Source organism: Pleurodeles waltl, chromosome 8 (genome assembly GCF_031143425.1).
Source record: "Pleurodeles waltl isolate 20211129_DDA chromosome 8, aPleWal1.hap1.20221129, whole genome shotgun sequence".
Classification (NCBI taxonomy): domain Eukaryota; kingdom Metazoa; phylum Chordata; class Amphibia; order Caudata; family Salamandridae; genus Pleurodeles; species Pleurodeles waltl.
Window position 1 is genome coordinate 69579607 of NC_090447.1, and position 21708 is coordinate 69601314.

Here is a 21708-nt window from a genome sequence, read left to right on the forward strand (position 1 = left end):
TGACATGTGCACTTAGGTGCACTGACTCCACTCCTCCCCCCTTCCATGGGCCAGCCCTGCTCCCCCTTACGCCCGCTGGCTGAGCCAGAAGATGAAAAATAAAAAAATATTAAAATATTGTTCTATTTTTCAGCTGCTGGCTCAGCCAGTGGAGCGACGCTCCCTCGCCATCGTGAAGGAGCTGCCCCTGTGCACAGGTGCTTTCAGTGTGATATGTTGAGGTGTCTGTCGGATTTTATCCGAAATTCTCACACACACAGACAAAATCGCACAAACATGCTCCCTCTCTCTGTTTTGAACGTTTTCAAAATGTTTATTTTACAAAGTAATGTGGTATCTCTTTCTGGACTCTTATGATGTTTTTAAGCATCCCGAGGTTGCCTCTAATATTAACAAAAAGCAATTATATCAGGCATTATTCAGTCTGAAGGATTCTGAGAGGCTGACCTCAGAGAGGGAAAAGCCTAGAGTGGCCACCACCCCCTTATGCCGAATCAGTTAGGAGGGTACATGAAAAGACCGATGGGTCGTTGGGAGCGGAGCCTGTCGTTCCGATTTAGGGCAGGGAAGATGAAATATTTGTTATGCTTTAACCTTGGGTTACAATGTCGGTCTTAATCGTATACCTTGCCCACGTGATGGGAGTTCTGGACAAACTATGATGCACTTTACGTTTTTTTTCTGTAAATACTATTCTGTATATTCCAGGCTTTTATTGATACCCCTTGTCAAGCGACGTGGGATTAATAATTTTAGGGTAGCTTTTAAGTCTCTTGCTGAGCTGGCTGATGAGGTAATCGCTCATGTTGGGGGCTATTTTAAAGCAGCAACACGTGCCCCTCACTCTATGTAGACGGACTAAGGGTTTTTGTAGCATTACAGCTGCATAGTAATTGATCGTTGTTTGTTATTTTAAATTGTCTATTGTATCCGGTGACTTTTTTCAACGATACTTATTGTGTTGGATTTCTTATTATACTTTTATGGATACATTTTGTATTTGAATTAAGTTTAATCAAATCATGTGTTTTCTCTGACTTAGATCCCCACCAATCCGCCTTCCTCCCGAGTTCCACTGCCCCTGAAGCCCCTCTCATGCACCCCGGTTGCTTGTCATAAGATTCCCTTAACATCATATGCCAGGGTGAGTGCTGGAAAATCTGAAGTTAAAAAAAACTTACTGGCCAAGCTCCGCCTCTCGCTGGAAGATGGTTGCACGCAGAGCTGGCCTTTTAAATTCAGGTAACATCGAGATAAACACAATTTGCTTGGCATATTTTTTTTATTTAAACTACATTTTGGCCCATATTCATACTTTTTTAGCGCCACATTTGCGTCATTTTTTTGGCGCAAACTTACAAAATACAGGCCCATATTTATACTTTTTGACGCTAAACTGCGCTAACGCAGTTTAGCGTCAAAAAGTTTTGCGCCGTCTAACGCCATTCTGAAGCGCCATGCGGGCGCCGTATTTATGGAATGGCGTTAGACGGCGCAATCAGACCGGCGCTGCCTGGTTTGCGTGGGAAAAAACCACGTAGACCAGACAGCGCCGGCGTAGGGGGAAAATGGCGTATGGGCGTCTTAAAATGGGGCAAGTCAGGTTACGTCGAAAAAATCGTCTTAACCCGACTTGCGCCATTTATTTTCGACGCCCATCCCCCATCAACATGACTCCTATCATTGTAAAGATAGGAGTCATGCCCCCTTGCCCAATGGCCATGCCCAGGGGACTTCTGTCCCCTGGGCATGGTCATTGGGCATAGTGGCATGTAGGGGGGCACAAATCAGGCCCCCCTATGCCAAAAAAAATTATTATTAAAAAAAAAAAAAATACTTACCTGAACTTACCTGGGGTGGGTCCCTCCAGCCTTGGGTGTCCTCCTGGGGTGGGCAAGGGTGGCAGGGGGGGTCCCTGGGGGCAGGGGAGGGCACTCTGGGCTCATTTTGAGCCCACTTGTCCCTTAACGCCATGCCTGACCCAGGCGTTAAAAAGCGGCGCAAATGCGCCGTTTTTAGCCACGCCCACTCCCGGGCGTCTCTTTTGCCCGGGAGTATAAATACCACGTAAAGGCCTGGGAGTCATTTTTTAGACGGGAACGCCTCCCTTGCATATCATTAACGCAAGGAAGGGGTTCACGCTAAAAAATGACGCACATTCCGGGAACTTTGGCGCTATTCGCCTCTAACGCCATAGTATAAATATGGCGTTAGTTTGCGTTAGTTTTGCGTCGAAATTGCGTCAAAAAAAACGACGCAATTTCGGCGCAAACGGAGTATAAATATGCCCCACAATTGTATTTTGTGTTAAAAATGACGCAAATGCGGCGCTAAAAAAGTATAAATATGGGCCTTTATTTTTCATTTGTCACGTTAGTGTTATTATACCTAAAAATAAAAACTCCTATCACTGGTAAGAACTGTTTCCTCCTTTGCTGCTGCCAATAGGTTGTGTTAAGATATTATTCAACCAGAACGTGCTTTCTGCTCTCCTGCGGTACTCTAATGCCTTTGGGTCACGTTCGGTCTATGTAAAAATCGCCAAAAATCAACATAAATAAAAATGCCCGCACGGCCTGCTGCTTCAAAGAAAGGAAGGTTCATGCATTCTCAAACTCAGCCACTATGGGGCAGCAGAGGCCGTTCATTGCGCCTTATGCCATTAATTCAAGGGATAGCGCCTTCGCCGTGGGAATTCTTGGGCCCGAACATTCATCCTCTTCACTCACTCACAGTCACCGCTCCGAGGTGGGGCTTTCCTCTATGTGCAACTTCCTGTTGCTGTAACTTCCTACTTCGGGTGCGGAGGAAGGAGTGTTAAAGGGACAGCATCCAGGAGTCCCAGGCGTGAGCTGAGGTAAGTTAGCTCGGTGGGTTGAGTGACCCTTGCTGAGATTTTGTGTGTTGTCTGCAGCTCAGACATACCTGCCAGGTTTCAAAGCTCCATGTGCGATATGCTTCACCAGTCTAGATTTGTTTTCATTTGAATTCTGGGACTTGTAGTCCTGTTTTACAATGGAATAAACACTACTACAAGTCCCAGAATTCAAAGAAAAAACCTAGACTGGAGCAGCACATCACACATGGACCTGGGAAGCTTGGCAGGGCTGTGCTCGCTTGCTGAGATTTTGTGTGTTGTCTGCTCGCCCCTGGGCAGTGTGTGATTATCCCAGCACAGGACTCCACTTTGCCTTTGGTACCTGAGCCCTGGAACGATAAGGGGGCAGATGCAACTGCACGAGGGGGCTGCAGAGGTTGTGAGGTGAGATGCCAAGACCAGTATTGGTACGGATAGGTAAGGTGTGTCCCAAGGCCAGAGTCAAGGTTACAAGAAGATGGGGACAGGCATGGTTGGTGGAAAAAGTGACACAAACATATTCTTTAAAAAATAAAGGACGGGAAGGCAATTATTATGAGTAAAAGCGGCAAAATGTATTAATTCAAACAATAGGCAACTCTAAGATTTACATTGAAATTAATGTATGGAAAGACCGGAGAAATTAGAATAAAAGAAGTAGGAGCCTGAGATTTCACAGGGATTAATCTCCTTTTTACTCATCAGTAGTCTCAAAACTAATTACCCTCCTGTGTCGCGTCGTACTTTAAAATTTTTAAAATCGAAGAATAACATTCTGAAAGTAAAGCTGGATATTTTCAGTATTTTTGGGTAATAAATGTGGATGGATTTCATTGAAGGTCCATTAACTTGTGTATGGATAAGTGTAGAAGGACAAGTTTCACAACCAGAGAGGTGGGCTTCACAGATCCTCCAATTGAAGTATAGTTTAGAGCCACCTCATATTTAAGGTCTGGAGTTCAGCGCATCGCTGCCAAACTCACCGATTGGCAACAGGGTACTTTGATTAAAGTTTGGGTTTGGCCCTTTAAACCACTGGCTTTCTTCAACCAGCCTCTTTCAGCCATTCGTTTGAGGCTTTATCAATCACCAGTAGCGGATGCTGCCAGGAAGCGGTTGGGGGGCAGGGGGCATGGCAATAATAAAAAATAATAAAAAACTTACATACCGCCTCAGGGTTCCGCCGACCCTGCCATCTCGGTTCTTCTGGTCCTCTTCCGCCCCTCCCCACCCAATCCCAAGGCTTCTCTCATGCTGTTACCCAACATGACAGAAGCACCTGGATTGGCCCCAGTGGGCTCAAATGCCACTCAGGGAGGGAGCAAGAGACTGCACGTGGTCTCCACCGGGCTGTGCAACACAGCTGGGTGGAGAGTTCTAAGTGCACATACCACTCCTCCTCCACCTGCTGACATGGAGGAGACTGGCCCCGGAAAAATAAAGCCATAAACTACTTTTATCATCACTTTATTTTTCTGCTTTCAGCAGCGTGGCAACGTTCCTCTGCCGTAGCGGAGGGGCCGCCCATCAATCACCATCTTTGCTCAGCCCAGTGGAGTATTTTTCTCTCGCCTGATGCTTTTGGCTGTTTGGGTGTTTCCCTCCACCTCCACTCGAGTGTGTGCATTGGAAAGCATCAGGCACTACTTAAAAAAATTAGAGCCATTTCTGTCTGTTCCTGTTGGTCCCCCTTGTGTGTTTTATTCTAATGTGCTAACACTACAGACATTCATACATTAAACTCAGACCTGTTGGCTTTGTCAATGCCTGATCTTCTTTGCATCTCTTGCTCCCTCTTTTTGTCCCTTTATTTTGTATGTCAGTATTTAGAAGTGGACCAGCTTCAGAATCCTTTTTATTGTGATTAACATAGGGCCAATTAACAGTGGGTGGGGGCAGAGGGACATTGTTGGAACGGGCCTGGTGTGTGGTGAGCACCTATTGGGTTATTACCCTATCCCAGGTCCAGGTATCCCCTACTACTGAGGTGGAGTCAGTGTCTAGAAGCCAGGCTCTCTAGAGGTAGCTGTGGATGAGCAGCCAAGGCTTATCTAGGAGACATGCAAAGCTCATGCAATACCACTACAGTCACACAGGACTTACACACATGAAAGAACCACACACTGTTACAAAAATAAAGGTACTTTATTTTAGTGGCACAAATACTAAAATACTCTATAGGCAATACTCTACTAGCAGGTGAGTAAACACACTAATATATACACCTTAGTAATCAGGAATGAGCATAGAAAGCAATAGAAAACAGTGAAATAACAATAGACAATACTGACCCTAGGGGGAGCTCAAACCATATACTAAAAAAAATGGAGTGTGAATTCTGGAAACCCAGGTAAATGGAATCTGTAGAGGGGAGCTGGAGAAACTAGGAACCCCAGAAGGTAAGTACCAGAGTGCCCCCCCAGCGACCAGGAGAGAAGTTTTTCCCAAACCCACAGAGAAACTTTGTGAAAGGACTGTGGAAGACCCAAACAAGTCTGCAAGAAACAGAAGATGGATCCAGACAGAAGAGGACCTGCAAATGAAGGGGACCAAGTCCAGTTCCAGTTGGAGTGTCCAGTTGGGGCAGGAGCCACTATCCACCCTTCTGGAGATGCAGGACCTGGTTGACGGTGAGGACCAGGAGTCAGCTATGCAGCACAAAGGCAGAAGAAGGGTTCCAGGAGTGATGCAGTCGATGTCCCATGTCAGAAGAAGAGTTGCAGTCCGTCAGTGGTGTGGAAAATCCACCAACAAGCCAAGGCAAGAGCAAGAGTTGCAGAAGAAGATTCACAGAGTTGCCAGAGACCAGGAAGGTCTGAGAGGACTCAACCTATGGAGGGGAGTCCCAGGCATCCCCCAGCAATCAGAAGAGTAAGAAGTCGTGGATGCAGCCCTCACAGGCACCTCGCAGGCAGGAGGGACATGAGTTGCAGTGAGGCCCACTCAGCACACCTGGAAAGGAGTCCCACGTCGCTGGAGCAGCAGGCAGGAGACCATGAGTTGCAGGGAGGAGTGCTGGAGGCCGGGGCTACAGGGAGCCTGACGATCCCTCAGGAGAAGAGCCAACAAGCCTTGGTAGCTGCAAGAGTCGTGGTGCACAGGCGTACTGTCCTGCAAGACTCACCACCTCCAAAGTTGGACAGCTGGTAGAGGGGACCGAGAGGACCACTCAAGACCACCACCTTTGTTGCCGGATCCAAGCAGAGATGCAATAGAGAGGACCCATGCAGCCGGTCGTCGATGCAGTTGCTGCCAGCTGATGCATGGGAGATTCTTTTTTGCTTCTTGGTGCAGACTGAAAACTTGTCGCCCACAGAGGATGCACAGCTGGGGAAATGTTGCAGTTGCTGGAAGGAGCCAGAGAAACAATGTTGCAGAGAGAAGTCGTCGCTGGAGCTGCAGATTGTAGGTTCCTGTGAAGTCCAGTTGCGGTTCCAGTGGCCAGAAGTCGAAGTAAATGTTGCAGACGAGTCCTGCTGGAATCTTGCGCATTAAATCTGAGGACACATCCAAGAGGGAGACCCTAAATAGCCCTGGAAGGGGGATTGGTCACCTAGCAAGATGACCACCTATCAAGAGGGGGCTGTGACATCCCTTGCCTTACCTGGCCACTCATATGCTCCCAGAGGCCTCTGCCCACCTTGGATTCAAGATGACAGAACCAAGTGGCTACCTGGAGGAGCTCTGGGCACCCCCCCTGGGGTGGTGATGGACAGGGTAGTGGTAACTTCCTTTTCCATTGTCCAGTTTCGCTCCAGAGCAGGGACTGGAGGTCCCTGAACTGGTACAGACTGGTTTATGCAAGGAGGGCATCAAATGTGCCCTTCAAAGCATTCCCAGAGGCTGGGGGAGGCTACCCCTCCCAAGCCATATAACACCTACTTCCAAAGGGAGAGGGTGTTGTATCCCTTTCCCAAAGGAAATATTTTGTTCTGCCTTCCTGGGCTTGAGCTGGTCAAGCAGCAGGAGGGCAGAAACTCGTCTGTAGGGTGGCAGCAACGCGGGCTGCCCGGGAAAACCCTGCAAACTGGTAGGAGGAAAGCTGGGGGTCCTCTAAGGAGCCCCCAGAGTGCATGGAACCATAAACCAATACTGGCAAACAGTATTGGGGTTTGATTCCGACATGTTTGATACCAAACATGCCTAGGTTCGGAGTTACCATTATGAAGCTGGACATAGGTAGTGACCTATGTCCAGTACACAGCTAAATTGGCTTTGCCGCACTCACGAAGTCCAGGAAAATAGAGCTGGAGTTCGTGGGGACACCTGTGCCTATGCAGGGGTACCCTCACACACAGGTTCTTGCACCCTGCCCTCTGGGCTAGGAGAGTCTGCCATAGAGGTGACTTACAGTGACCTGGTGCAGTGACCTGTAGTGAAAGGGTGCATGCACCTTTTCACCCAGGCTGCAATGGCAGGCCTGCAGACATATTTTGCATGGGCTCCCATGGGTGGCATAATATATGCTGCAGGCCATGGGGAAACCTTGGTGCCCCAATGCCCTGGGTACCTAGGAGCCATATATTAGTAACTTATATGGGGGCACCAGTATGCCAATTGTGGAGTGTAAAAAGTTAAGAACAACCAAATTTAGAGGGAGCAAGCACAGTCACTGGGGTCCTGGTTAGCAGGATCCCAGTGAACACAGTCAAAACACACTGACAGCAGGCAAAATGTGGGGGTAACCAGGCCAAAAAGAGGGTACTTTCCTAAAGAAATCACAATAGGCTTCCCATTTCAGTGCTGACGAAAAATGGATGTGCATCTCTGTACAATGCTGAGTACATATACAGCTAGCTTCATACTTATAAACAATTTATATTTGAACTATGCTGATGTTTTATAGGAGTGGGCGGTGAACTCCGCTCCGCTCGCTGAGTTTTTCCCTCTCCTCGCTTTGCTTAGAGCATGGAGTTATGAAAAACTCCACATAGCGGAGAGGAGCAGAGTTTTTTCCTCGTTCGCCAAAGTTAAGTTGGCGACAGCGAGCAAGGAAAATCTTACTCCAGACCACCCCCCGGCAAGTGTTGAGGAAGCTGCCGCTCGAGTAGAAAATGTACTGAAGTGGCAGAAAAGAAGCAGTACCCCTTGCATTGTGCATGGTGCAGTTCGCTCTGATCTTACAGCATGGGACAAATACCTGGAGCTAAAAATCCGCTCGGACATTGCGACCTAATGCACTCTGGCGCTTGCTGAACTCCGTGTAGCGCTGCAGAGTATTTTGGTCAGTTCGCAGAGTTCCGTGGAATTCCATTATCTCCACCCAGGCCTAATGTTGAATTGCATTAAAAGGGCAATTCTGGTGTGATAACATTGCAACCTGGCCTGTAACAGCAGTTTCCAGTATTTTACTGTCCGTTTCCTAAACTGCGCAATCATTCTGACCAGCATTGTGAAACTATGCTAAATTTTACAGTCTATAAATGCCAATAACACATAGTTTATTGAAAAATAAAGCAATTTCTGTCATTGAGGACAGTGGAATCCTGAAAAGAAAAGCAGAAATCAACCTGATCATTCGACCAAAGATAATTTAAGTGTGATCTGTGAAATTCTGTTAAGAAAGCTCAGAGGAGAAAAATTTGAGGAGACTTCCCATTTAAATTGTCAAGGAAATGTCTGCACAAACCCAGAGTCCTGTTTCTGGTCTTCATGTCTGAATCACAGATAAAAAAGAACTGAAGCCTTATTGGAAATGTGGCTTTTGCGACTAAAAGCAACATAAGCTGCACAATAAACACATGTTTCCAAGGAACAAGAAGGTGTTTGTAGGAGGAGCTCCCAATAAACACAAGAAAGTACTCTAACAGACACAGCAAAGTAGACGTGTATGAATCCCATTAACGGTGTGGCGCATGTCCTAAGATGATGGAAATTACGTGGGGCTTCTATCTGTCTTTCACAAAATGAGGAGGGTTCACCCAGAGCTCAGAAGGTAGGGGCAGTCACAGAGCAGGATGTGGGGGATACCCTTTCACAATGTAAAAACAAGTATGTGGTGATATTTATATGGCCTGGACCTACCTGAGGAGCAACCGAGCATTGTACATTATGGGAAGTGATCTCAAGTCAATCTTTGAATTACGCACAGTTACACTAGCATCTCACATGTTTAAGTTTTAGGCACAGTGAGATGACGTGATTTGCCCAGAACTGCACAATTTTCATACTTAAACCCAAGTCCGAAGAGTCCACAATGTTTCTTTGGAGATTGGTAACTGCACCGCATCACCTGCTGATAAGGTGACAGCCAGACGTCTGGTGATGAAGGCCAGACGACTGGTGGAGACGGCCAGACGTCTGGTGATGAAGGCCAGACGACTGGTGGAGACGGCCAGACATCTGGTGGAGACGGCCAGACGACTGGTGGAGACGGCCAGACGTCTGGTGGAGACGGCCAGACGACTGGTGGAGACGGCCAGACATCTGGTGGTGAAGGCCAGACGTCTGGTGGAGACGGCCAGACGTCTGGTGGAGAACGGAGCTAAAAGAACACGTGGAATGTGCTGTAAAGTTTGCCTTAGCCTCACTGTTGTGCTGCTGGTGTGCTGCTGGTTCACACATCGCTCACTGTGTCATCTCCCATTTCACATGTCTCCTCTCTTCCTTCCCATCTCAGTCATATCCTTCTCTCCTTTCTTTCTCCTCTTTTCCCGCCATATTCCTTTCCACACTTCCGCTCTCTCTTTTCTCTATCTTCTGTCAGTCACTCCCTCCAGTATTTCTTTTGTCAGTCCTCTCCCATCCCCCCTGTCCTTCCTCTCCTCCTCACTTCCTGTTAGAGAATCAGAGACAGGCCCTGTTGGAGACTAACTTGGATGAAAAGTTTGTGGTCCCTCCACAGAACATGAGCTGGTGCCCTGTATCCCAACCCTGCAGGCGATCAGTGTTTACACTGTTGGAATGAAAACTGAAACAGCTCAACTCTGCCTGTGAACTGGCTCTCCTCAGTCTGTGAAGGAATATGATTCAGTCTGCGCAGGGGCTCATCTGTGTGTGTACGAGGAATAATCTCTGATTCAGAGCAAGAAACAACTGCCTGTAAAGGGGTTCAACAGCATATCTGTATGAGCTCAGCTCCATCTGTGCTTGGGCTCTGCTCTATCTGTGCAGGGGTTCAGCACTACGTATGCAGGAGCTGAGCTGTATCTGTAGTGGAGGTCAACTCTACAAGAAGATTCGTTTTTTTTGGAGCAGTGTCCCACTTTTCCTGCATGTGCAGTAACTGATTTTCTCTGCGCAGGAACTCATGTGTGTTACTGAATTACACAAAGTGCCCCGCGGCACAATGGGCACGTGTGACCGCTTTTTGCCACCCCGGTGCACTTGGGTATTACAGGAAGGGCCACAAATGTTTGTGCGGCTCCTTCTGTAATACAGATATCGCTGGCTCAGACATAGCGCCATCTCTGTCACTAGAGGTGTTCCCTCCTTTGCATGGTGGTGTGCCCCCCTGCAAATGAGGAAATCCCTCTGCACCTGCGCCCTATTAAAGACGTAGGTGCAGAGGCAAAGAAGCTGTCAGGAGGCACACTGTCAGAGGCCTCATGATGGCAGCCCGCCGGAGAGGGGATGGGGCCGCTGGATCCCCCAGACATCCCCTCGCAGGGGGTGCATTCACCCACTGCAACCAGCTGCAAGTGGATCTCCAAACCCCCTTAAAATAGCAGGCGGGTTGCCGCCTGCACAATGAAACATGGAGCGGCTGCTTCAAAGCCGCTCTCTTTTTCACTTGAATGCGCTGCCGCGGGGCAGGCCATTCAGAGTAACAGGGCGCACTTTCTCTGTTTGCACCTTGCGCATCTGTTTTAAGGAGCGCCGTGGTGCAAACAGAGAAAGTGCGCCCTATGTGTAATAGCGTCCTCGCTGTTCATCCCTATCTCCAAAAGAGCATTCAACTTTAATTTTGCTTCCTCCACTAATCCAACAGGCATCAGGATTGTGCTTCTCAATCCCAATTAGTCCTATCCCTCTGATAAGGACACTGTGCCGCAACACTTTAGACATGCGATGCCTTGCGCTGCAGTGGAGCATCTCATCTGTATTTACCTTGTCTCTAAGTCACTTCTCTACTACAAATTCTCTTCTTAATCTCTTGTCTTCCTCACCATCTATTATTTGTTGTGAATGTCTCTTGACTAATTGCTTTTAGGTCATCTTGGTATCCTATTACTCTACATTTCTAGTGGGGAAATTCCAAAAGAGCAGTAGAGGCAGAGGGAAGGAGACCATGGTAATTAAAAAAAGAAGACAACAGAGAGATCTGAGGAGTGTGAAGCAGCAGGTGGAGGAAAATGAAAAGGAAGACTGGCAGAGAGCAGGAGAGGAGACAGTGGCATATGCAAAGTGACTGCGGGGACAGAAGGCAGGACGCACAGTGCTGCAGCTCAGTTGACAGCCTGTTGATAATGCAAGAGTAATCTAAGTGCACTGCAGCACATGGGAAGGAGAGGAGCGGTCTTCAGCAGGAAAGCAAAAGACAAAGAACAAACATGTACAATTTGAACTTTTGTCACTGAGCACAAAGCTTGAGCTTTAAAATCCACTCTTCGTGTGGACATTGAAGAAAAGGGGAAGCACCTGGACTGTGTCACAGCAGCAGGTGCGTTAACCCACAGGATTACAGTCCACAGTTTGAACTTGGCATAGAGTAAGAAAGTAATAGATGATGAAGCAATTGCCAGCTGACTTCAAAGATGCTGTCGTGTGTATTCTATGAGACTACTGGATTTGAACGGCAGAATCGCTCGTGTTGTGGGGAGACTGGCTCTGAACCCACTACGAGTGACACCTGTCGGCCTAATCCGGGCTTTGTTCCGGCTAACTAGCAGTGCCTCATCTCCACCCTAGAGCAGGGATGATTAGGCAACGGGGCGCCTGACATACATGACTCCTCAGGGGAATCGTGGTTACTCAAATCTCATCCGTTTCTCTCAGTTACATTAGTATTACATATGCAAGGACAATCAGAGGCAGAGGATAGTTCAATAAGATTTTATTGAAGTAACTGCATCTTAGATAATAAAGCATGCATTGCAATAACTAGGTCAATAACAGTATTAAAATTGTGACAAGAAGAGTAAAACACAAAAATAACGCTACCATATTGTCACCACAGTTTCTTGAAATAATTCCTATTTAGGCTATGTTAGAGCACAGCATGTTAAGCTCTAATTCTGCCCTTCAGGTTCCCCTGGGAAGACATCATCCCTCATACCTGAGCAAGAGGCCTGTAATCTGCAAAGGCAGCTGCAGCGAGGCGTTCAGCAATCAGCATTCAGTCGTGGTCATCTGGCTGGAATCTCCCTCTAATGTGCATAGGTCAGAATAGTGTTTTTATAATAAAACAACTGACGTTCCAAGAAAAGGATCCCACGTACGAGTGTATATGTTTTCTGTGAACACTAGAGACAAAACGTACCACTTTAGCTGGCAACCTATCTTACTGCAGCCTTGAGAAGAGCACAGAGTGAGAGAAATGTTTTTCTTTAGGAACGCAGTGCTGGCCTAGGCAAAGAACAGCTAGATAGAAAAATAAAACAAGACCGCAAAATGTGGCTATTGCTAAAATAATAAACGAAGCTGAATAAAATCTATCAAGGTTAAAGTGCACAGTGGCAGGCCTAGTGTGCTAAAATAACGTGTATATAGCTAAGACTAAAATGGCTACACAACAATGTATCTGCTTGAGGAAGGGCCTGGCCCAGTGACTGCACAGCCGGTGTGTGTTTCATTTCAGCCTTTCTTATGGACTGTAATACTTTGGATTGCTATGGATCTCTCAAGAGTTTAATGGTACGTGTGCAACTCTGCATGATAATTGTTTTGTATTATGATTCTTGTTTACAAGTAAAAGCAGTGTTATTCATATAAACCAGAGTGTCCAAATATTTTTTCCTCATACCTTTATCTCACTTTGGTGCTTAATATCAACAGATACATTCTCCATATGATTAATACTGATGAATGTTCAGCAACAACTTTATAACTGAGATATAAAATGACTCCCATGTTTTCTCTTTTTTGGTTTAAATTAACCCAAGCTGTTGGGGGGTTATTGGGTTGCCCTTGTCTAATGTTGGTAGGTGCTGTCCATGCCCAGCGCCTTCCTGATCAGCGTCTTCAGGTCTAATACGTGTCTGTCCACCAAACACACTTGGCGACAGGCACCGAAGGGACCCTGTGTGAGGTGGACTGTGAGAGGTTAGCACCTAACAGCCCTCGACAAGGCAAAGGGGAATATTGCACCGAGTGTGTCTCTTCTGTGGTGTGCATGTCTTGCCCTAGCCAAACTGGGCCACAGACCAAGCATGAGGCAGAGGACCACAGTGACCACTACCCCGTCAGAAGCATCTAGGAGTCATCCCATGATAAACAATAAATAATTTGCCTCTGTCCATGCCTTCGCTACCTGTAAAGAATCATATACCAGAAGGATGTCATCCAAGCAGTTGTGATGGCCCAATAAAGTTTGGATAATATTAGCATGAGTGTAATATCACAGACCCCAACCCTCAGTCCCCTGCTGACCTATTAAACGCTCTCTTCTCACTTATCAAGAAACCCTGATCTCTTAGATGTTGTTTAATCCCTATTGTGTCATTCGGCCCAATTATGGTGACACGGGGTAAGTGTCAACTACTGTCGACATTCGTTGATCATTTTACTTCGACGGTACGAGGTTATTTTAGGGTGCTGGATGAAAGACGCCCCTGTGGGAGATTTGGAGCAAACGGTTTGAACTTGCTCAGACAGAGGCTAGGAACAAAAAAAAGCTACACAGATTCCAGACTTGGTCGGTCCTCCTCTCTGGCCCCACTCCTATACCATTATGTGGCGAAGGACGCAGCCTCAGGACCCTTTAGTCTTGCAAAGTGTAAATTGACCTTGGATCATAGGTATTACCCAAAGAGGACCTTAATGTATTTTGTTCAAGTTTATATATATATATATATATATATGTGCCCAGGTGAGTTTTTGGTTTGCCATTTCCATTACCATACTCCCACAACCAGGATCCTTGCTCATCAGAACTGCATTTTCCTATTGCAACCCTTCAGGCTCCCAGGTATTCCTTCTACCAGACACAAAGGAGAAGCATGGATGCTCTTTGGTGTTCTTGAAGACAGATGCACGTCTGTGATGGTCCTTTGTACTGAACATTTCTTTGCCCTTTAGCTAACTATGGGCCTGATTTAGATCTTGGTGGATGGAATGCTCCATCACAGTAGCAAACGATAGTCCCTTTCTAGGTGTGGTGGCCCTTCGTGTTCGCTTTATCCTTTTCTATGAAGCCAAAATCGAGTACGGCGTAGTGTAAAAACCATGAGATCTTTTTAGTGAAATATAATGTGAATTGATGAATCAGAGGACAACTAATAGCCAAAGATGGATTTTAGAATGTTTTTTTTTTATTTCTACTTATAAAACATTATTTTAATTGTATAGTATGATTGGTGCATTGTTGAAAGCATGAGACTTCCTAAGAGATTTATAATGGCAACCTGATGGCAGTGATGCATGGAATCTTTTGTGTGCGTATGGTTTTAATTAACTAAGACATAAATAAATAAACTGAAACTGATGTTCACTTAGAGACACTGAAGGTCCAGCAAGGTTTAGAGTGTCCCAAATCCACCGGGAAATATGTAGGAAAGGACTGGAGAAGTTCTTCCATTGCTCCAAGTGATGCTCAATGCAGATTAATATAATATGGTGCATTGATTCCTTGTTAGCTTAAGCTGGAAGGACTAGTGCTCTGTACCACGCTGGAGACTTGACACTTTCCAGGGACGTTTTCTGTTGTCATTAACTGTAAAAGCTAGCTTGAAGCTACAACTCCTGTTCTCTGTCTTCGATCTCCAACAGGTTGGAGAGGTGGCAAAGCTGCACGCAAGAGGGGATGACAAGTGCAAAGTGTGTGGTGGTGGGAGACAGTGCAGTGGGCAAATCCTCCCTCCTTGTTAGCTACACAAAAGAGACCTTCCCAGTCTACGCCCGGCCCAGCTTCTCAGACACCGTTGTCCAAATCGCAGTGGACGAGAGGACTGTGAGCTTGCACCTCTGGGATACAGCACCCCAGGAGGAGTACCAGAGTCTGAGGATACTCTGCTACCACAAGGCCTCCATCTGGGTTACCTGCTTCTCCATCGCGAGCCCTCCATTTTACGAGAATGTGAAGCATAAGTGGTACCCAGAAGTCAGACATCACTACTCCAACATCCCTGTCCTCCTGGTGGGCACCAAGAAAGGTCTGAGACACAACCCAGAGGTCGTCAAAGAGCTTCAGGAGAAGAACCAAGCGCCTGTTACCCCTGCTCAAAGTCTGAGCCTTGCCAAGGAGATCCATGCAGTTCGGTACGTGGAGTGCTCTGCGTTGGACCAGGAGGGTGTCAGAGAAGTCTTCTTGGAGGCAGCTAAGGCTGTGCTCAACCATGCACCAGGAAAACACCCTTGCTGCCTATTGTGAAGAGTGGAGAAAGGCAAAGGATGTTCATGGACTCTGCCACAAGATAACAAGAGACTTGTAGCAGCAATGAGTTCGACTTCCACCGTGGATCTCAATGATTTATGAAATAATAGAAGTGATTGTAAGAAAGTGGGTTATTAGTGGCAAAGGATGCGGGTCCTTCACAAGTAATAAGTCCATAACCTCCCATCTACTGGGTCCCAAGTATCCCATTGTAGTGCTTGACTCTCTCAGGGTAGCAAGGCAGAGCAGTCCAAGGCCCACTCAAAGGAAGCTAGTATGGGCTATTGCCCCAGTCTGTAGGCAGGCAGCAACCAACACCCAATAAAACAGATCCAGTTAGTGCTTTCGCTTATAAAATGTACTTTATTACTCTCATACTTCTGAATACTTAGCATTCATTTACAAATATATAAATGATGTCAGGTGGAAGTACTTATGGTGACTTCCTCCAGAGAGTTCACATCCCTAGCGAGCCCTGAAAACTGTAACCACAAGACACTCCCACTTGCTTTAGACATACCATGATCGGGTGTAGTTATAAAAGGCAGGCCTGTGGGCTTTGTCAGTGTGTCACTACATTCATAAACACTGACATATGCCATAATATAACCACGCAACACCATTAAACTGCTATGGATGGTACATCTTACAATGACATTCATTAAGTCCTGTCATGACTCGCTGTTAACTTTGTGACTGTCAATAAAGCATTTCGAAATATTTCAGTGATTTTCATTACAACATCTGATCGTTAACTTTGTGATTGTCAATAAAGCCTTTTCATGACTTCCATTAAAACATATAATAATTGACTGCAAATTTTGTAATTATCAAACCATTTTAATGAAATGTGTGCATGAGCCTCTTGTTTCCCTTTGACGTGCTGCAAGTGCAACCTTAAAATCCACCTACAGAGATCCCAAACTTCAGAAACTTTTGTGTCAACTCAGCAGCTACAGGAGCCTTTAAAAATAAAGTACTCTTTCCCTGGGATTACTAATGTAACCCCTGGGGAGACTTAGGGTGACTATAAAGAACATGTTTTAAGGCCTCCAATGGGGTCTGCGGCACTCCTTTCAGCCCACAAAATTCTGGTGTCCCGTGGTGGTGCCCCTGCACCACAGAGAAAATATGCAAATTTCATAGGTCAGGGCAAGGGCTTATGGGTCTCTCCGTGTCCCAGCTGATCCGCCCCAGCCTTTGATGCGGCTGCGGGCTTTTTTTAGATTTTTATTTCTTTATTTCTCTTAATATTTTTGTAACACGTGCCACAGTCTCACTTTGGGCACTGACGTGCATGGTTTCCATTGGGAACAGTTTGGAAGGTCACCCCGAAGCCCCTGCGGCTCCCCTGCGCTATGGATTAATATAATAATTGTCCGTGGGACTCAGTCAACAATGGTACCTTCTTATGTGTTTTAGAAGGAATCCAGAGTTGCTCAGACTTATTAATCGGACCAAAATTAATGATGAAAAAAACTAAACCCAGGGCTGATATTGACTGCACCTTGTAATGTTTCGACATTACATTAATTGGGGGAAGAAGTGCAGGCTAAATAAGGATCTATGCAACAAAACTGTCAATACACTCATTACGGCCCTGGCGGCCGGCGGTAAGCTGGCGGTAACACCACCAACATGGCGGTGTTCCGCCAGCTATTATGGCCGTGGAGCAATAGCCACGGCCATACCGCTGGCCCCTCCAACATCTCACCAGGCTTCCGCCTGGCGGTCATAATCCCCAACCGCCATGGAAAGGCTGGCAGTAAGGGGCACTTGGGGTGCCCCTGGGGGCCCATGCACTTGGCATGGGCAGTGAAGGGGCCCCCAGGCACAGCCTCATTGCGCAGTGAAATGCGCGATGGGTGCTACTGCACCCGCTGCACATCAACATTGCCGCCGGCTCTATTAGGAGCTGGCTGCCATGTTGATGTGAATTTTCCGCTGGGCCAGCGGACGGAAACACTGTTACCATCTGCTGGCTCAGTGGAAAAGTCATAATAGGGAGCCAGATATACCACCAGCACTGGCGGTATACTGGCGCCCACAGCTTCGGCGGTCTTTCTGAAAGACCGCCGAAGTTGTAATGAGGGCCTCAGTTATCTTATATAAAGTAGAAATTTGTGACCTACACCTTACATGTAGGTCAACAGATATATCAACCATCTGAGCACAGCTTGTTAATGATTCACACCTATGACCAGGGATGACGCGAAAACCTCTCCCGCAAGTACATTACTTGAATTATCTTTATGTCCTGAAACATAACCCTCTGCAGCAGGTACCTTAACCCACAAATCTACCTTAAAATGCAGTCTATATATGATCAATTCAGTTAAACAGAATAACTCTCCTATCACTTTTCAATGCTGCAAATTTCTTTGGGGTTAGAAGTGAAAATGTATCGATAGGCTGACAATCATTGAACAACCCCTCAGGACTCTGCCCCACTTGTGACGCTGCCCCCTTTCTACCAAAAACCCTGGTCCCGCAGTGTATTTGGTCCAGCAGTAAATTTTGTTCATCTTCAGCACTGAGGGCCAGATTTACGAAACTGTGGTGCAACGCAGCAAGTCACTTTACTGCGTTGCGTCACCTGGAAAGGGCAGGAATGCTCTGTATTTAAAAAATACGCCACATTCCTGTCTTTTCCTCCTGCACTGGTGCGCAATGGGCTGCTTAGCACCAATGCAGGCACCCTTGCACCATGGTGCAAGGGCACCTGAAGTTGCATGCAGGATTGTTTTTGTACAGGCTTCTTCCTCTTTCGATGCGTGCTGCAGTATGCAGCACGCATAGAAATAGGAAAAAAACAAGGAGAAATGAAGATATTTCTCCTTGTTACGTCTCACCTGGGGAGTTGTAAGGTTTTGGCACTGCTCCAGATTTACATGATTTTTTAAATCTGGGGATGCGTCAAACTCTATGGGAGTTGCGTGGGAACACCCATTGCAATGCCCATGGAACGCCTCCCTGACGCAGACCAAGGCAGCGCGGCAACTTGCACTGCTTTTCCTTACTCCATATCTATGAGGCCATTCAAAGCCATGCAAAGTGGCTTTGATTGGCCTCATAAATATGGTTGCAAGAAATGCGCCCCTGGAGCGTCCCAAAAAGTGGCGTAACGGCAGGCAAAGGGGTTGTAAATATGCCTGAGTGTGCAGGAAAATGCCTCTTCAGCCAGTGGTTCAAAAATCTTTGCACAATTTCTGTGGTGGGGGTGGTTCAACCCTCCACCCCAGGGTCTCTTATTGTCTTTCGGATGCTCTTGCTGATGTATTATTTTAGGACACCCTAAGGCTGAAGCACGGGGGAGAAGAGCGGATTCACCAGATATCTGTCAAGTGGATCCAAGATCCAGTAGACCTAAGCCTGATGGGACCTGCAGGTCCATTCCTGCAACGACGAAAGGGAAACTACATGTCCCAGCATTCTCAGTGCAGTAGGTTGAAAAGGAAGGCTTCCTGGAACTCACTCTTCTGACATGGAGCCAGTTGACCCCTAGGCAAGCATGGCGTGAATTTTGAACACTCTTCATCACCCCAAATAAAGTTCCGAGCTACCGGAATTGAGGCAAGATGAAAGAGTCAAACGAGAGATCCTGGCCATAAACCTATGATATACTTTCTTATTATTTAGAATTATTTGAATTGACATGTAATTTGTTGTAATTCTGCTCCAACAACGTCTCAGGTAGGCTTTGCTTCCATCAACTAAAGGACGTGTTCTCTTTCAGACGGCCATCATGTTACAGCACCAGGCTACATAAAAGATCCGATCTACTATACGATCCCTAGAGTGAGCGGAGCAGGTCCTTCTAATGGTTGGTGCTTGCCGCAGACTCTGTGATTCATTGCTGCCCCACATTCAGCATCTCCAGTTTTATTGGCCAACATGCCTGCAGTGAATTCCACGGCTACCTTGGATTCAATCTCTTGGTACACAGTCTGTATTGTCTTATCGTCAGCTTGATGCAATAAGGTTTGCCCTGCTGCATACTGCAAATTCAAAACTGAAAGATGTATAAATTGAAATAGTCACTTGTGTAACTCTTGTTAAAAGTTGGGTTGGGTAGGAGGAATAAAGAAATGTAAAATACGAAAGATGATGTATTGTGTCAAAATGCCCTAACCATTTGCAACACCTACGGCCGTGTCTTTGTTCACTTGCAGGTTTTTGCTGTGGCACGATGCAGAGTGCGAACTGTGTGGTGGTTGGTGATAGTGACGTTGGAAAATCCTGCCTTCTCATCTGCTACACACAAAACGGTTACCCGGACTATCCGCCCTGCTTCAACAACCGTGGTTCCATTATCACAGTAGATGGTAGGAGTGTTGATCTGTACCTCTGGGACACAGGAGGTTGTGACGAGTACGAAAGGCTTAGGGTACTGTGCTACGCTGAGGCTCAAGTCCTCATCATCTGCTTCTCCATCGTCAACCCCTCTTCTTACCAGAATGTGAGGCACAAATGGTACCCGGAGGTAAGCCGTCACTGCCCCAACATCCCTGTCCTCCTGGTGGGCACCAAGAAAGATCTCAGAAACAACACTGAGGTCATCAAAGAACTTCAGAAACAGGACCAAGCACCGGTTACCTCTCAACAAGGAACGACACTTGCCAAGGAGATCAGCGCAGTCAGGTACATGGAGTGCTCAGCGTTGAACCAGGAGGGTGTCACAGAAGTCTTCATGGAGGCAGCCAAAGCCATACGCAACCCCGTCCTGAAAAAACCCAAAGGTGCCTCCCACCTGATGTGAAATAACGATCATATAAAGAGTTATGTGGTGGCCAGAGATTCTGCTCCGTGGCAATAAAATACCAAAACACATGTGGAAATGACATCCATTGTTGCTGAATAGACCTCATTTTGACTGCACAGGTTGCTCAGCAGTAAAGAGGAGCATTGCAATGACTTTTTTTGTGTCTTGGAGCCCAAAGGAACTATATTCTTCTGAATAGGCCTTCTAAACGGGTCTTGACGCTTGATGCAAACTCAGTTGAAGTAGTCGCACCCAACTAACAGTTTTGCCAGGAAAGGAAATGGGCATCACCCACAAGTCATTGTTCAAGCTTCCTCTTTGGCAGCGGTCGGAGTGGGATATCCCCGCATGAAAATTGTGAGCCAAGGATATCCCAGCATGAAAATTGTGAGCCAAGGATATCCCCGCATGACAATTGTGAGCCAAGGATATCCCAGCATGACAATTGTGAGCCAAGGATATCCCAGCATGACAATTGTGAGCCAAGGATATCCCAGCATGACAATTGTGAGCCAAGGATATCCCAGCATGACAATTGTGAGCTGTACACTCTGGATATGGGGCCTGATTTAGAACTTGGCAGATGGAACACTCCGTCACAAATGTGACCGATATCCCGTCCGCCGTATTCTGATCCCCACAGGATATAATGGGATTGCAATATGGCGGACGAGATATCCGTCACATTTGTGACAGAGTATCCCCTTCTGCCAAGTTCTAAAACAGGCCCCTGGTCCATCCAGGTGCAGGAACGCCTATGGCTTCGCCGTAGCTATCATTAGTGTGATCACAAGAAGACTAGATGGCGTTGGGTGTCGGATGACTGCATGCTCGCCAGTGGACAACATGCACCGTGCCAGAAAGGAGTGTCACATCAACGATTATAGACAAACATATGGTACCTTTCATGTCTTCAAAAACTGTTCGAAAACTATTTTGATGTGGACTTAGGGTAGACTCGATGTGATATTAGGACTGATGACAGCCATTACCTTTCAGTTCTACCCCTGGATTGCTCACAGCATAGTGTGGGTGTCTCCCCCCGCTATTTTGTGGCAGTGTGTACATTTCAGGGTTTGCTGTAGCGTAAAGGATTTCTATGAAATGTAACATTTATCGTTCAGCATGTCGGGTGTCAGTGGTATGCTCTGAAGGTTGTTGATGCTCATGTGAATAAATGTGGTCATCAATTTCCTGACAGCCCCTATGTCAATTTTGTGTAATAAAATAAGATGTAGCCAGTTTATGACCAGAACAGCGGTTTGGTTTGCATATGCGTTTGGCATCGAGTATGTGGTCGTGGAGTCTATACTCCCATGCCACGTCAATAACCGCAATTGAGAGCAGAGTGGGATCTCAAGAAAGCAATCAAGTGAGAAGATCCCAAGGGCATCCTTCAGAGGACTGCGGTGAGGATCCATAGTAAGAAAGCTAGAGGGACCTGGGACCAGCTAGCGCACTCTAAGAATTTACTAGTTAGCAAGGGGCATTAGGTCCATCAGACTAAACGCGGGTCACCCGAACTTCTTAGTACATGCCGATGGTGAACCCTTGATCCGCTTCCAATTGAACAGGGTGCGCCACTTGGCACTGGGGAAATGGCAATCCCAGTGAAGA

General features: G+C 46.7%; 2 protein-coding genes across 2 annotated transcripts; both read left to right on the forward strand.

Moving 5' to 3' along the window:
• Positions 1-2804: 2804 nt before the first annotated feature.
• On the forward strand, positions 2805-20640 carry LOC138249058 (rho-related GTP-binding protein RhoG-like). Its single transcript, XM_069203112.1, has 2 exons — positions 2805-2857; positions 19502-20640. Exon 2 carries the CDS (start codon positions 19519-19521, stop codon positions 20086-20088), a length of 570 nt encoding a protein of 189 aa, XP_069059213.1. The 5' UTR covers positions 2805-2857; positions 19502-19518; the 3' UTR covers positions 20089-20640.
• On the forward strand, positions 14735-16074 carry LOC138249057 (rho-related GTP-binding protein RhoG-like). The gene has a single exon (XM_069203111.1). The coding sequence runs from the start codon at positions 14760-14762 to the stop codon at positions 15324-15326; it is 567 nt and encodes a 188-aa protein (XP_069059212.1). The 5' UTR covers positions 14735-14759; the 3' UTR covers positions 15327-16074.
• Positions 20641-21708: the final 1068 nt, after the last annotated feature.